The following is a 17418-nucleotide window of genomic DNA, read 5'->3' as shown; positions in this document are numbered from 1 at the left end:
TACGCCTGCCACATAAGCAGATAGTGGCCGGAAAACGCCTTGAGCTACAATTTGTAAAAATTGAAAAGGTTAGAATTTGTTTCGTAAAGTTTTAAACGTTAGATTTAAATCGTAAAAAAAATGAAATGTTAGGATTTGTGTTGCCAATACTCCAAATAAATTAAACAAAATATTTATTGAGCCAAAATAAAATATTAAACTCATTATTGATATCTAAAAAATTATTTAAAAAAAAATTAAATTTCAATTAAATTAAATTACTATACATGTATAATATGCATAACTGATTTTAATTGGTATACTCTTTCTTGTTGGGTTGTGTACACTAAAGTTTATAGAAAAACACTAGAAAAATATATTGTTTTCATTAAATTCAACAATTTAAACTTTAGATATGAAAATATTAATATTATCATAATATATGGTTTACATTTGAAGAAGTAATTAACTACAAGAATGTCCAATTTATAGCTAGATAGACTGGAGAAATTCTTGTGTGAACTTAGTTTACCATGTAGGATTGTAAACTATCTCTTTATGGTGTGACACGTGGCGTAATTAATATGAATAACCAATTATTTAATAGCCTTATGTTTAAAATAAAAAAACCTCTAATTAATAGGCTTTTAAATGATTGGTTGTTCATATTAATTACGCCACGTGTCACACGATAAATGAATAGTTCACAATCCTATATGGCGAACTTGGTTCACACAAATATTTCTCGATAGACTGATATTGGAATTTGGAAGGACGATGTCAGAGATGGTCATGGTGCTACATGTAATTTGAGATAATGATCAAAATGCACTTGGGAGAATATAGTCAATATAAAAAATTATGGAGTGCGAAAATGAACTGATGGAGTAAGAAAATTGCCACCCTTTTAAACCCAAAATCACTGATGAATTGGTAAGACACTTTTCTGTCTTAAATGAAGTGGCGGGTACAATCCTACTTATGTATACAGCTGTTTAAAATTTGAGATCAGAATTTACCTCCCGCAAGAGATTTACATGACTCGAGACGGAATTAGTTTGAATATTGAAGTTTTAAAGGTGCAGCCTCATAGTAGAGACCAGTGTAGGAAATCTCACGAATCTAGTACCAAAAAAGAATTGCCACCATTTTATCTATTTATATTTATCTATTTAATTATTTTATAAGTGAGGGAGACATAAAATTACAATAATAGACTTTGTTAAGGATATAATATATATTAAAAATATAAAATTAATAGAAGTTTAATAGAAATATTTTTAGTTATCTTTCGTAATAATAGAAATATTTTTATAACAAAAGGTATAGTTTAGTAGATTTTGTAAGAAAAATTTGTTTAGTATCTTTCTGTAATTTGACAAAAATTTATACAGTTTAATATCATGAAGAGTTTAACTCCATCTCATATAAAAAAAAATGCAAAATTGCAAGGAAGAGAAGTTTTTTGAACCATCATTTACTAATTGAATTGATAGGGTAATTCTTCATAAGAACAAAATAAGAACAGCTTCTTCAAGGACACATAAAATATTTTTTATTTGCAGTTTCTGGCCTAAATATCCACCAGAAATGGATCCTGAAAAATCAAGCAGGCACCAAAGTGCTAGGAATATTTATACTACAATTACAAGTTTGAGATGTTTGAACAAAATTTGATTGACAGCAATGTCATATCTTGATGCAACTTTTGCCATAAAAATAGTGAAATCCAAATAGCCATAAATGCAGTGTTAATGCAATCAAAAATTTGTAGTTTTGGCCTAAATATTTCTCATTTGTAGTTTTTGGCCTAAATACCCACCAGGCCAGGCGCCACTCTAATTAAGAAACACCACAGTATTTACCAAATTGAACTTAAAAGTAATAAACATTACTAACTTCACAATATTGCAACCATAATTCAAAATTAAAAACGCAACATCAAAATAAAATAACTACCATATTAAAAAAAAAAAAGCAAATTTCAGCTCAACAGGAAACTAAACTACCCTTGAGCTAACCTCGCCCTGATTGATGACATGAACTTCTCTGCATGTAGTTCTTCGAATACCTGGTTTGAAATTGCACTATCATTGTTAAGCAACACTAGGCTCTCCACATGCTTATAACCACAAATCATATCTATTTTTTGACTGCTCAAAGGTATCAGATTTTTTATGCGTCCATTCTTTGTATTATACGAGGCTAAGCGTTGTCCCCTATGAAAAAATACCAATATTTCACCATTATCTCTAAACTCGAGCACCTCTAACTTTCCTCTCCAGCATTTTCCAATTGTTGCCAACTTCATCCATTCACCACTATTGTACTCTTTCATCGCCCATATATCACACTCATATTCACTGTTTCGATGGATAACCGCGATCGATGATTCTCCAAATGCAATCATTTTTAAATTTTCACAATTTTCCAAACATTCAGGCAGTGATATCTCTCGAAACATCTCGTCTCTTAAGTCAAACACCAGCACCACCACATTCTTATGATCACCAATTACAGGCCAATGGAACCTGCCATCCACGAAAGCTGTAGTTGTCATCTCGGATAACATATTATTATTTCTATAGTTGAGAACGCCATGAGTGATTTGTCTCCAAGAATTAGAGTTTAGTGAATAGAGAACCACGTCCTTAATAGAGGTCTCCGAAAACCAAGCAAATAACAATTTGTAATCATTGGTTCTTGAATCAAACCCAAACCCGAGTATATTATTAAGCCTCAGAAGACAAGAACTAGGTTGCGGTATCAGAAAAAATTTGCCAATTGAAGGGTTCCAAATAACCAACTTACCTATCAAGCGATCCATGCGGTACGCATAATGGAGGCAGAAGAGACCATTAAAACCGAGCAGAACCACATCAAAGACGTTGCTGGATGGGTGGAAAAGTGTTTGGAGAGACTTGTAGTCATCGAAATCTTTGTCGTCGAAACGCATAGAGTATTTGTAATTGTAGATACGAGAGTGAAGCAAAATTATGTAAGGATGATGTTTGTTTGAGGAGAAAGTAGAGATGAAATGTGGGGTTTTGATGATAGAATTCCATAGCTTGCACACACAACGGAATCTGAGAATAGATTTGACCGGCAATTTGCTCAATATTTGCACCATAACTTCTTCAGGAAAGTATTCACGAACCTGAATCTTTTTCATTTCCGGGAAAATATTGACAAACCGGACCAAGTTGAAAATTTAGAGCAACGTATATTTGTAAGTGAGGAACCAAAACCAAAACGGAAAACAAAAGAGAGAGTGTTGACTTTTAAGTTGAATAAATTAGGTGGCTGTTGCACTGCTAAATGAGAATCATTGAATGAAGCTGGCATTTGGGATAGTGTGAAGCTTCTTGACGAAGTTTTGGATTATTAGCTAAAATGGTACCCAACCTTTGCATCTTGTATCAAAATGGTACCTAACCTTTAATTTGTATCAAAATAGTACCCAATCTTCTAATGTTTGTATCAAAATAGTTTTTTAAACAATCTCCGACACTTTTGATGACGTGGCAACCGAAAAACTAATTTTTTATATTTTTGCCACATCACCTGACAAATAAGATTTTATATAATTTAAAAAATTAAAACGAACTCTTATTTTACATCAATAAAAAAATTATTTTTTCAAATTGCAACGTCATCAAAAGTGCACTGAAAAATGTTAGAAAAACTATTTTAAAATAAATTTTAAAAGGTTGGGTTCTATTTTGATACAAATTAAAGGTTGAGTATCATTTTGATATAAAATGCGAAAGTTGGATAAAATGACCCCGAAGTTTTATATGGACTAAGTCATTAATTGTATTCCTGTTACTTTATTTTGCACCTACTGCATTTATTTTAAACTTGCGTTTGATTCGGGAGTGTTTATCCCATGTATTGGTTATGCCATGTCATATTTACAATAAGCCAATGAACATTTGCGAGAGGGAATCTTTTAATTATCATTTAATTTTTTTATTATCACTTTTTGCACATGGCTAACGCATCATTGGCTTGTTACACGAATGACATGGCGCAACGGTTGTGTGTAATAATTTTTCTTGATTCGGTGTTCGCTCCTCTAATATGCAGGCGTTTTGGTAATAACGGTGTCGTTTACAAATTATCCTTCCTGATAGCTTAGTTAGCCATTTACCCCTTTAGACCTGAGGCTCTGAGCCAATCACAACAGCTAAGGGAGCTAGTTGGGTTCTATTAATAGTATTTTTGAGATTATTTTGTTATTTATAGGTATTTTTAATAGAACCCAACTAGCTCCCTTGGCTGTTGGTTTGTAACTTGTCTTAGTTGTTGTTTGGTGACTTGTGTTATTTTATTTTGGTTTGTGACTTGTGAAATTAGGGACTGATTCCTGCAGTTGAAGCCCTTTTTCCAAATGCTGAACACAGATTTTGTGTGAGGCACATCCTAACTAACTATAGACAGAGGTTTAAGGGAAAGGCCCTAAAAGATGGTTTGTGGAGATGTGCTAGGTCTAGTTATGAGGTTAAGTTTAATGAGGAGATGAAACTGTTAGGTGAAATGTCTGTTGGTGCATCTACTTATCTAGGAAAAATTACTAATGGTAAGTGGGCTAGGTATCAGTTTGATGAAAGATTTAAGTGTGACATGCTATTAAACAATCTGTGTGAGTGTTTTAATAGTTTCATTCTAGATGCTAGGACAAAAGGGTTCATAACTATGAATGAAATTATTAGGACTTTGCTAATGAAAAGAATCCAAAAGAAAAGGAGTGTGATGCTGAGATCAGTGGAGGAATTTTGTCCTAAAATTTTAAAGAAATTGGAGAAAGCTAAGCAGATTAGCTGGTACTATAGGGCAGATTGGTCTGGTGGGGACAAATACCAAGTTATAGGGAGTGATGGGCAGTTTGTTGTGGACAAGAAAGAGCAAACATGCTCCTGCAGAAGATGGCAATTGACTGGTATACCTTGCCACCATGCCATTTCTGCCATGAACCTAAATAATGAGAAAAGCCCTGAAAGGTATCTTCATGACTGCTACAAGGTATCAACTTACTTAAGTATTTACAGCCATTTCCTCAATCCTACAAATGGAAAGCAAATGTGGCCTAAGAGCAATTTGCCAAGTATCATAGCTCCAGAACCAGTTAATTTGAAAAGAGGAAGGAAAGCATTATTACGAAAGAGGGAAGCTGATGAAATTCAACGTGGAGGACATGGCCCTAGAGTAGAAGGAGAGGCCTTAGAACCTGTAAGAATTACAAGAAAGGGTCGTATCATGAGGTGCACAAACTGTGGAGGAAGAGGCCATAATAAGAGAAGCTGCACAGGTCAGACTATGGCACAATCAAGAGTACCTAGAAGGCAAAATGGTGGAGTTTCAAGAGGACCAACAAGTCAGACTGCTGGGGTTGCAAGAGGATCTGCAAGTCAGAATCTTGGCCCACCTTTGACAGTCCAGTGGATGCCTGATGTAAGATACAAACATGCTTATGATTTGTTATTTATTATTTGTGACTTGTGTCCATATAATGTAATGTATATTTGTGCTATTTGTAGGGTTCAAGTAGGTATCCTAATGCACAACCACCACCTGCACCTGAAGCACCTGCACCTGAAGCACCTGCACCTCCTGCACCCGAAGAACAAATTCAGGATGTTATAACACAGGAAATCCCTCTATCACAGGTAGGCATATTTGACAATCAAATTTTAACACATTCCATTACATACTTGTAAAAATGATTGGTAATTTCTTGAGTTTTAGATGCAGGGCTTAACACCAGAGGAGGATCCCTTGTTAGGGAAATGGAAGAATTTGACTGAAATTGTAGATCTGGCACTTGGTGTGGTTATAGGGACTGAGGCAGATCCAAATAGGATAAGCACTAAGCTAACAGCAAGGAGGTTGTTTGCAAATGATAAGCTCAAGGGAAAGGGGCCAATACCTGTATCAAATGCATTGAAGACAAAGGAGCATGGATTTAAATCGCGGTAACGGCCGCAGTCGCGGTCGCGGCTTTACATAACGGTAACGGATTGGTAACGGCCGTAACGTTGCGTAACGGTCTACCGGAGTGCAATTTTAAAAAAAAATTGTAAAGTACGTAAAATTAATAGATTTTGAAAGAATTAAAATTACATTTAATTATACAAATATCTAATAAAAAGAACTGTAAAAGAAAATACACATTTTATTCATTATTTAATATCATGTATTTTTTTGAAGACTTAAAACTTATATAAGTGTAGTACACACATATATAGTTCATTAGCATATTCATTATCTATAGTATTTAAATTATTTAGTTATTCCATTATAAATAGATAGTTATAAAATATAAATGTCTAGGATTAATTATTAAATATAAAAAATAAAAGTAATCTCTAAAAGATTAAATAAAAGTCTATAAAAATACAACATATAAAAAATACAAAATTGAAATTTAAGCATAAAATATATTTTTAAGATATTAATTTAATAATATAAAAGATATAATTTATGTAATTTATGTAATTTATTTATATTTAGTGAGATGTTATGATTTTGGTCTTATATTTAAGATTTCAGTTCATTAAAATTAGTCATTTGGGCTTGTTTAAGAAAATAGATTAGTGATTGGGTACTGGGCCCAATTAAGTGGTCACAAAACCTAAACCTAAAAGAAGAGAAGTTGCATCGCTGCAACTTAAGAAACTGCAGGAGAAAACATTTGACAGAAAGGTGGTCGCCGGCTGCTCCTCTTATCTCTGCTTCTTCTCTTCTTTTTTCTTTTTTAAATTTATTTCATACCGTTACCTTTAGGTAACGGTGAGAAAACGGCCGTTACCTTGAAGTAACGGAGATAACGGCCGTTACCTTACAAAATATATATAACCGTTCAAAATCGGTCCTAACGGTAACGGCAGGGCCAAAAACCTATAAATAACGGCCGTTACGTTACGTAACGGCCGTTATTTAAATCCATGCAAAGGAGGCAGCAGCTGAGCTCAAAGGGAAGGATGTACCACCAGCAGCAACAGCACCAAAGGCAGTGAAGGCAAAGGCAGCATCTGCAGCAAAGCTCAAAGGAAAGGAGGTACAACAGAAAGATGATATGGCATCACTCAGAGCTCCCCTGTCTACTTTCAAGAAGGATAGAGAGGAGAAGAAAAGGAAGATTTGGATACCAACAGGAAAATGAAGACTTTATATTGTTCTTTTGCTGCATTTACTCATACATATGTTGGTAGAGGCCACTAGTAATGTTGGGGACCATCTTGACTGTCTTGCCAGCCTTGTGTGCTGTGCTATTTTGTTGGTTGTGCTGTTTTATTGCTAGTATGAGTAAATGTAGGGCCAACTCTTTTGAATACTTTAGATTTTCTCTCTGTATGGTGCAAGTGGAGAGAACATGATGTTTATGTACACTTATTTTTATAATATTAACTTATATTTTCCTTATTTCAAGGTGTAAGTGTTTGGTGAATGTTAATACTAATTACAGTTGATCTTAAAGTAACAATACACATGACAGCACAGATAACAGGACCGTTTTCATTATATTAAATTCCATTACATCCAACATAAAGTCACCATTGTACACACAAACATACATTTTTTTCTTATTCTAAGCTAATGCAGAGCATTGTCAATTTCCATTACAACCAGATGCAGAGCTTAGTCTGCCAACAACAACACCAATTAGCATCACAAACAGCAGCTGAATCCATGACAGCTTCTTAGTCTTCTGTTCCTTGCACTTGTGCTCATAACATGTATCTTCTTTGTGCAGCAGCCCCACAATTTTATATGGCATTTGAGGATCAAACCACTGAAAGAAATCACATCCTCCTCCAATCTAACATCAAAATTGAACAAAATGAAAAACGACAAAGATTGAAAAATCACTTACAACAAAATGAAAAATCTCAAACCCTCATCAATTATACCATGATTCGACACAAAATTGAACAAAATTCAAATATACCCAATAATAATTTACCTCGTATCTGTTACAACCAAAAAATCTTCGACCTGGGTTTGCTTCAGTCCAAGACGTTCGCAGAATTGACAACTCGCCACATCTACACTTGGGAAGATAGAATCTGTCAGCCATCAGTAAGGGACTAGCGATTACAGTTGCAGATTTTGTTGAGTTGATAATGGTCAGGGTAAGGATTTTGTTGAGTTGATAATGGTCGAGGTAGGAATTACAGTTAGGGGTTTTGCTGGGTTTCTTTTGCGATTTAGGGTTAGGGATTATGGGATTGGGGATTTTTTTGTAAGTGATTTAAAGAGAGGATGGTGATGTGTATTGGTGAGGTGTAAAATAATTAAAGGTAAATGACATGTAAAATAAGGTGTGGAGGTGAGTCAGCAACCGGTTGCCACATATGCTTTTTTTGGCCGGAATTCATTTACAGACCATCGGAGGTTCAATAAGTAAGAGTACGGTGACCATTTTGTTACGTTTTGAAGTTTGGTGACCGTTTTGTAACTTTTGGAAAGTTCAGTGACCCTCAGAATTTTTAACCCACAAAAAAGTGATTTGATTATTAAAAACTGAAAAATATACTCTTTTCATCCATAAAAGATAGACTTGTTTCTATTTTAGGCGTTTCAAATTCTAAATTTGTTTTCATTTTTAAAAATAATTAACTAAATGAATGTCTAAAATACTTTTAATTGAATTAGCTTTAGTCAATTAAATTAAAGTGATAATACTTTAATAACAATAATAATTAATGCTTATTGATCGTTTTAACATTACAATATATATATATATATATATATATATATATATATATATATATATATATATATATATATATATATATATATATATATATATATAAACTTTATGAATGATTTTGAATTATTTATCAATAAAAATGCATTAAAAATACATAATTACTACTCCCTCCGTCCCATATAGATAGGCTTAACTAATTTTGTATTAGAATTAAAAAATGGAAAGTAAATTAGTTATATATATATCGTCAACTTCCTATTCTACCCTTAATTTAATAATTTAAATATTTTAAATTTTATTAATTATCTATTTTGGGAACAACAATTGTTATTAGAATTATAAGATAATTTTGAAAAACTAAGTTCATTATTAATTTTTATATTGAATAAAATAATAATTAATGATGATGAAGAGAATATAGTAAAAGTGATTGAAATTAGTGAAGGATAATAGTGACAATTCAAGTTGACAATTTAAATTAAAATAGCAACTTTGCCTATATTATATAGTACACAAAAAAATAGAAACTTTGCCTATTTTAATACTGCTCCTTGAATGTCATTTTGGTGGTGAATGTTTTGATAATAGAATGGTGAATCGTTTTATTCAACGCACTTTTTACATTCTAAGGATGTCGGTATGGGTGATTTTTGCTACAGAGAATGAGGCGGATAACCTGGCGTCTCTGGGAGATGATACTGCTCCTTGAATTGAATATCATGTCTCGTCCAAGGAATAAGGCTGGCCGGAGGATTATCATAGTAAGTGAGACCAAAAACAGTATCATCTCCCAGAGACGCCTGGTTATCCGCATCAAAATTAGCTTCGTGATAAATGTGAATAAATTTAACTTCCCAATATCCGAAATTATAGCATGAATGGCTGCAAGGATGATCGGGTGCTGACCGGTATTAGAAGAATCAATGATATAATCAACAACCGATTTGTAATGATCAGTTTCCAATATAATCTTCCGCCACTCAAGATCCCAGACTAATTAAAGCCTTGCTGAACACCTGTGTATTCTGCACTAATTTGGGTGCCGATATTTGCTTTTGGTTTCAATTTTAGTTGCTGTCGGACTTGAGTTCTTCTGAAATTGTACTTTTGACTATGTTCAGGCATAAAAAACAATTCTGTAGTGGAAGGGTTCCAAATGTTAAACTTATATTTGGTATGTTCATAGTCGACGCTGTTTTGGCTGGCACAAAAGAAGCGGACAAGACCAATACTAGAGCCGACCACATTGAACATCTTGGCTTGACTGTAAAGTGGATAGAAAGACAAGTACTCATCCAGATTTTTGTTTTCGAAACGTAGAGAGTATTGGCAGTAAGGGTAAGAGCTATGAGTGAAACAGAACATGTAAAGGCCGTGTTTGTTTGACGAGAAAGTACAAATGAAATTCGGGTTTTTGTTGATATACTGAACCTCGTTTGGCAAGCATTCAGACGTCTCTAGACTCAACTTGCTTCACTATATACCAAACTTAGGTTAATAGTATTTAACAGTATTTACTTCACACTCAATAACCAATGGCGCTTACCCGGTCATAATTTCATTATGTTTAGATAGTCAGTTTTTAGGTATCACAACATCCAAATTTGTGTAATACAGACCAACTCTTCATACTCATTCAAACATTATTTGATCCAATTTATCCAGAAAATACCAAATATTAGTCTCATTTCCATCTTAAACTGACTATTGTCCAGATTTATTAAGATGAAATTAATTTCAATGAAGAAAAAGCTGAAACGACATTAGAAATATAAAGCAACAATTTAAAAATAAAAACACAAAAGTTAAGTGCATAATTTCTTAAATCTTTTTCTTAAAGTTAGTACCATTTTGCTAACTTCGCCCTGCAGCCATGACAATCTGTGACGCCCATAATTAGGTGGGTGGTTTGAAATAGCATTACCTTTGTCAAGTAATGCTAGGCTCTCTACATGCCTATAACCACAGTTTTTTTCATACTTACTACTCAAAACAATCAAATTTTTTCTGCGTCGGTTCATTATAGTATACGAGGCTAAGCGTTGTCCTTTTTCAAACAAAACAAATACTTCACCATTATCTCTAAACTCAAGCACATTTGTGTTTTCATCCCACTCATTTCCAACAGTTGCTAAATGCATCCATTCACCAGTAACATATTCTTTCATCACCCATATATCATACTCGCCGATGAATGCGATCAACGATTCTTCAAAAGCTTTGATTTTGAATTTAAAAGGATCTCTGGTAATAGCAGCAGGCAATGATATCTCTCGAAACATCTCATCTCTTAAATCAAATACGAGCATGTAAACACTTCTCTCAAGTATGTGCCAATAGAATCTGCCGTCGATGAAAGCTGATGGATTAGAATGTATATATCGGTAATAGTTTTTGTTGTACTTGCCAGTAGTAGTGATTTTCTTCCAAGAATTAGAATTGAGTGAATAGATAGCCACACCATTAATCGAGTCAGTCAATAACAATTTGTAATCATTAGTTCTTGAATCAAATCCAAACCCGGTTAATTTGCTACGACTCCAACTAAGAAAAGGAGTACTATAGCTAGGTTCAGGTATCACCAATGATTTTCTAATGCAAGGATTCCAAATAATAAGCTTGTAAATGTGGCTGCTTTCATAATAGTTGAGGCAGACAAGACCATTACTCGAGCCGATCACTTCATACTTGCTGGGTAGCTTGCAAAGTGGTTGGAGAGACACGTACTCATCGAAATCTTTGTCGTCAAAACGCATCGAGCATTTGTATACGTCACAATCAATGTGAGACAATAAGATGTAAGGATGATGTCTGTTTGATGAGAAAGTAGAGATGAAATTAGGACTTTTGATGATAGAATTCCACAACTTGCATACACAGCTGAATTTCAAAACAGACTTGGCAGGCAATCTACTCAATATTTGAAATATTACATCTTCTGCTAAATAATCAAACATCTTTCCTGTTTTTTTGTTCTTCATAATCTTTTGGTTGTTTCCACCAAATTTAATTAGGATATATATATATACAGAATTACTACAGCGCCTTTTGTACACCACTTCCAAACCCTAATTTTCAATAACCTTTATTAGGAAAATTTGATAAATTTATAAATTCTTAATTGGTTAACATATAAAATTTAGTATTTCCAATTTTAAATGTAGTTTTTATGTAATGATTCTTTTTTTTTTCAAACCACAGTTATAAAAATTTGAAAAAAAAAAACTAAACATTTAACTTGAAAACAATTCCGGAAATATTTTTTTAACCCCAAACAAATTTTATTTTATTTTTGATAATTGGGAAAGGGGGAGCGCTTGTAAGAGGATTTGAACCCACGACCTTGACAGTTTGATATCCGGCGTTTATACCATTTGAGTTTATGTTAGCATTCATTTGATTTGATTTTTTTTTTGTACAAAAATTGAGATGAAATTTCTTACTAACAAATAAAATCGAAACAAATTAATTCCCCAAGTTTTAAAGTTTCAAATCAAATAGTATGACATATATCCAATATCCAATATCCACAAGCATATGCAGCATGATCTAATCAAGTAATTATCAGCAAGTATCATAATTCATAACCATGAATTAAAAATCGAAACAACCAAAAGAAGTCAAAGAACCGGGAAAAGGTACATCAAAATAAGTTGATTTAGATTTAGGAGGTTCTGCTCCTAAACAGAATCAAAATAAGTTGTTATTAGCTGCCTGGACACTTTGAATTTGTTAGATAATTTAGGAGGTTCTGCTCCTAAAACAGAATAAATGCAGGATTGCAGAATTCAGACAGCTATAATTGTTTTATGATTAATCAAGTTCTTACATTGTAAGTCAACTTCTGCAAATGAACTTTTCAATGATTTATTTCTTTTGTCCTGAACATTTTCATCTTTTTCCCTATCTTCGTTTCTTTGTTCTCTAAATTCTATCATCGGTAGCATTTTAGAACAGAATAAACCACTGATTGCATGAAAACAATGCTCCTGGTAATGGTTTAGGAAGTACATTCAAGAGTCCGAACCTTACAAGTTCCATGTCAAACGCGTGTCTTTCTCTTTTCAATGTCAATATATTTTTAGGGAATAATTTTCTTTCCGATACTTATTACGTTAATGCTTGATCACATCTTGTCCTGCTAATTCAGCTCACCGATGATTTGCAAATGAGCTAGTAGTTCCTTGACAGCATAAGTTTGCAGGGATAGTGTTTTTTTTTTTTCATTAGTGACTCTTCTTTATTAAAATTAGTATATTTTGTGTGATTTTGTGTTGTTAATTCTTCCCTTGGATGATGATTATTATTCATGTTTGAATTTTCAGGCATAAGGGATTGTCCCCTTTGTCTTTGCAAAAGAATATAGTGTTCATCCTGACCACTAGGTTTGAGCTTTAAACTCTGAAATTCTTCATTTTGTTCTACTTTCCTCAACTCCAAGTTTTATTTAATGATCCATGTTCTTACTTACACAATGCCATCATGCTCCTTCAACGATGTTCTGATTACATTCCAATTGCGGGCCAATCTTGACCATGGCCAGCTCTGCCCATTTAAACATAAATATATGACTCAATTCAAATCCTAACAGGTATAAAACAGAAAAGGCAGATAAATTATTTAAGATAACACCATATATTAATCTCATTACCATATTATTGTCCATAAAATTTAAGGTGAAATGAATTTACATGAAAAAAAAGTAGCAGAAACAACAGTAGAATCATAAAGCAACAGTATGAACAAGAACAGTACCAATCTAATCTCAATCACATTCACCATTGACAATATCAACAAAACGTTCATTTAAAAACATCAATAGAAGCAAACGGATTTCTCAAATTTTCTGCTCCACATAAACTACCTCAGTTGCATGTTTTAGTTCCCTTTTGCTAGCATCGCCCTGCAGCGATGACACTAGTACATGTTAATCTCTCCTAAAATTCGCACCTCTGTGACCGCTATAATATCATTTTTTTTTGAAGTTTAGGTAGTTGCTAGGAATAGCTGGTTTGAAATATCGTTACCTTTGTCAAGTAATGCTAGGCTCTCCACATACCTATAACCACAAATCTTATCCTTTTTTTGACTGCTCAAACCTATTAGATTTTTTACGCGTCCATTCTTTATATTGTACGAGGCTAAGCATTGGCCCCGGTAAAAATAAACCAATATTTCACCATTATCTCTAAACTCAAGCACCCCTAACCTTCCTCTCCAGCATTTTCCAATTGTTGCCAACTTCATCCATTCACCACTATTGTACTCCTTCATCACCCATACATCACACTCATATTCACTTTTTCGATGGATAACTGCGATTGATGATTCTCCAAATGCTTTCATTTTTAAATTTATGTATGATAATCCATCATTTTCCAAACATTCAGGTAGTGATATCTCTTGAAACGTCTCATCTCTTAAGTCAAACACCAAAACCGCATTCTTTTTCTTAGTAATTAGAGGCCAATGAAATCTACCATCCACAAAAGCTGGAGTTGTCATCCAATATATATCATTCCTGTACTTGAGAGCAACATTAGTAATTTTTTTTCCAAGAATTAGAGTTTAGTGAATAGAGAACCATATCCTTGATATTAATAGAGTTCTCCGTGAACCGAGCCAACAATAATTTGTAATCGTTGGTTCTTGAATCAAACCCGAACCCAAGTAAATTTGCAGAATTCATACCAAGAAGACGAGAAGTAGGTTCAGGTACCATCAATGTTTTTCTAATCGAAGGATTCCAAATAACCAACTTATGTATGTAGCGTCCAACGCCTCGATACGCATAATAGAGGCACACAAGACCATTAGAAGCAACCACAAGCACATCATAGACGTTGCTGGCTGGGTGGAGAAGTGGTTGGAGAGTCAGGTACTCATCGAAATCTTTGTTGTCGAAACGCATAGAGAATTGGTGGTTATAACTATGGGAGTGAAGCAGTAAGATGTAAGGGTGATGTTTGTTTGATGAGAAAGTAGAGATGAAATCAGGGCTTTTGATGATAGAATTCCATAACCTGCAGACACAAGTACATTTCAGAATGGACTTCACTGGCAATTTGCTTAATATTTGAACAACAACCTCTTCTGGCAAATATTCACAACTCTTAACTTTTTTCATTCCGAAAATTTCTAATTAGACTTCTTATTTTTTAGAAGTGTTTTATAAATAATATTGTTATTATAGTTTAGTGTCTGGCTTCTTGGCGAAGCAGCTTACTTAAGAAGCAGCTTCTTGAACAATTTTTATTTGGACAAAGTCATCCATGGAGTTTGTGACATCGGTCGACCAAGTTAGTTTATTTGGCGCCTACTAAGTTTGACTTTGGCTCCTGTCATTTTTTATAAATAAACTTGTCTTAGACTCTGTGTTCTCTCCCCTAATTAGGGGTGGGCATGGACCGGTTAACCGGTCCATGAGGGCAATTTGTAAACTGGTCCATTGTAATACGGTTTTTAAAATTAAAAACTTAAACCTAAAATTTTAAACGGTTAACCGGTAAATCGGTTAACCATAAAAGACGGTTCGATTTTTCGGTTTTACGGTTTTTAACCATATAACCATTAGAAAAATTAAAGACGAAAAAGATAAAATTTTAATTCTATTTGTTTTTTTAGCAAACAAAAAAAAAACTATAGAAATTCAAATTATATTAAAAATATAAATCTAAACTATCCTATAAATAGTTAAGTCAATGCAAATATTTAAAACTATTATTATTTATAAATAATTTATGAGTAATATTAAAGCTAGGTTTGTATTTTTTGAATTGTTTGTGGTGTTGCGCACGTCCATTTTCTACTATTTATATGCTTAAATATTCCTATTTCTGTTAAGTAAATATTTTAATAAGGAAAACAAATTTCTTTTAAAATATTTTCATATATAAATTCTCCTAAAATATATAAATATTCCTAAATAAAATATATGTCAATATATTTTTATAATTAGATTTTATTATGTATATGATAAAATCCATATTATTTTACAGATCATAAAATATATCTAATTAATTATTAAAAATATATGAATATATATATAAACCGATTAACCGATTAACCACGGTTTTTAGAAATCCAAAACCTAAACCTAAACCATTAACCATGAAAACTAAAAATCAAAACCTAAACCTAAACCGTTGGACCGGTTAACCGCATTTTCCGGTTCAGGTTTTCGGTTTCGGTTCGGTTAATCGGTTTGACCGGTTTTTTTGCCCACCCCTACCCCTAATGAACTAATTTGTTTACGGAAGAAATTCACTTTGTCTATGTTGTCATTTGATCTTTAGTTCGTATCATGGAATTATTATTCCGGTTTCGTAATGTTTTTAACCTTCTCTGCTTTTTAAGCAGGATTTTACAAATTATGTTGATCAGACGTCAAATGAAATGGTTAGGATCCGTTTTTCTTCTCGATTACTATGTTTTATAAAAGAATTTACTGAGTTGCAGAAGTTTTTCCATGCCACCAACTAGTGTTATGACAAGACTAATTCTTGTTATGGTACGGAGAGAGCTAATCAAAATTCTAATACTTATTCCAGTCTCATTGGCCTTACTTAGTGAATGGCAGTTAGATTTGTCACTGGTCCTGTAGTCATGGCAGCAGCTGCGTTCATAGTCGGACTATGGGGAGTTCTGTTGCACATAGTAGTTAATATATTTTGTGTAATTTGGTGCTGTTAATTCTTCCCTTATCTGATGATTAATATTCATGTTTGAATTTTCAGGCATATGGGATTGCCCCCTTTGTCTTTGCAACAGAATCTAATAATGTTCATCCTGACTTCTGGGTTCAAGCTTTATACTCTGAAATTCTTCATTTTGTTCTACTTTTCTCAACTCCAAGTTTTATTTGATTGTAATAAAATGTACTTAGTGCAACTCTGTAAGTTTTATCTAATTCTTATTCTTACAAGTTACAATGTCATCGTGCTCCTTCAAAGATGTTCCTACTTGCTTAATTCCATATATTAAAGAACATACCAGGAATTCATATTCTGTTAATATTAACAAACAAATAAAAAACATACAAAATTAAAATTTCGGAATCTTACAATTTGAACAATAATATCAGACGTGCCCTTGGATAATTAGACAATTTTTAGGTATTACCGCATCCAAATTTTGGTAACACAAACCAACTCATTCTCATTCGAGCATAATTAGATCCAAATTGGTATAAACACATAATTTATTCAGAAAATACCAAAAGTTAGTCACATTTCCATCTTAAATTTATTTTCGAACAGATTTATTAAGTTGAACTGAATTCCAATGAAGAAAAGTCGATAAAAATATAAAGCAACTGGACACAAAAACTAAAAGACTAAGAGCAGTACAACAGCATCCAACAAGGCAACATTCACAATCGTATCTCAATTACATTCAACAATCGTAATTTTTGGAACAAGAATTATTGAACTAAGGGTGTCAAAATGGATCATGACATGATAACACGATTCGTCTAACCCGTAAATTTGGCAAATTCGGGTTGAAGCTTAGCGGGTTCGTATCGAAAACATGTCAACCCGTTTATGACACGAAATAAATGGGTCGTGTCACGAGTTGACTCACGAACCCATATAACCCACCTAACCCATTTATGAATTCTATTATTTATAATAATATAAAAATAAAATAGTTATAATTATAAAAAATATATAATAAAATTACTAAATTAATTATATTAATATAAAAATAAATCAATTAAATTA

The 17418-nt window shown here is 33.0% G+C and overlaps 3 protein-coding genes across 3 annotated transcripts; all 3 read right to left on the bottom strand.

Moving 5' to 3' along the window:
* Positions 1-1848: 1848 nt before the first annotated feature.
* On the bottom strand, positions 1849-3394 carry LOC126669517 (F-box/kelch-repeat protein At3g06240-like). Its single transcript, XM_050363006.2, has one exon. It carries the CDS (start codon positions 3149-3151, stop codon positions 1985-1987), a length of 1167 nt encoding a protein of 388 aa, XP_050218963.1. The 5' UTR covers positions 3152-3394; the 3' UTR covers positions 1849-1984.
* Positions 3395-10500: 7106 nt separating this feature from the next.
* Positions 10501-11676, bottom strand: LOC126668188 (F-box protein At3g07870-like). Its single transcript, XM_050361400.1, has one exon. The coding sequence runs from the start codon at positions 11674-11676 to the stop codon at positions 10501-10503; it is 1176 nt and encodes a 391-aa protein (XP_050217357.1).
* A 1809-nt stretch (positions 11677-13485) lies between these two features.
* LOC126669070 (F-box protein At3g07870-like) lies at positions 13486-14838 on the bottom strand. Its single transcript, XM_050362384.2, has one exon. It carries the CDS (start codon positions 14820-14822, stop codon positions 14235-14237), a length of 588 nt encoding a protein of 195 aa, XP_050218341.1. The 5' UTR covers positions 14823-14838; the 3' UTR covers positions 13486-14234.
* Positions 14839-17418: the final 2580 nt, after the last annotated feature.

This window comes from Mercurialis annua, linkage group LG2 (assembly GCF_937616625.2).
Source record: "Mercurialis annua linkage group LG2, ddMerAnnu1.2, whole genome shotgun sequence".
Classification (NCBI taxonomy): domain Eukaryota; kingdom Viridiplantae; phylum Streptophyta; class Magnoliopsida; order Malpighiales; family Euphorbiaceae; genus Mercurialis; species Mercurialis annua.
The sequence above is the reverse complement of the archived record's forward strand: the minus strand, read 5'-3'. Positions and strand labels throughout refer to the sequence as shown.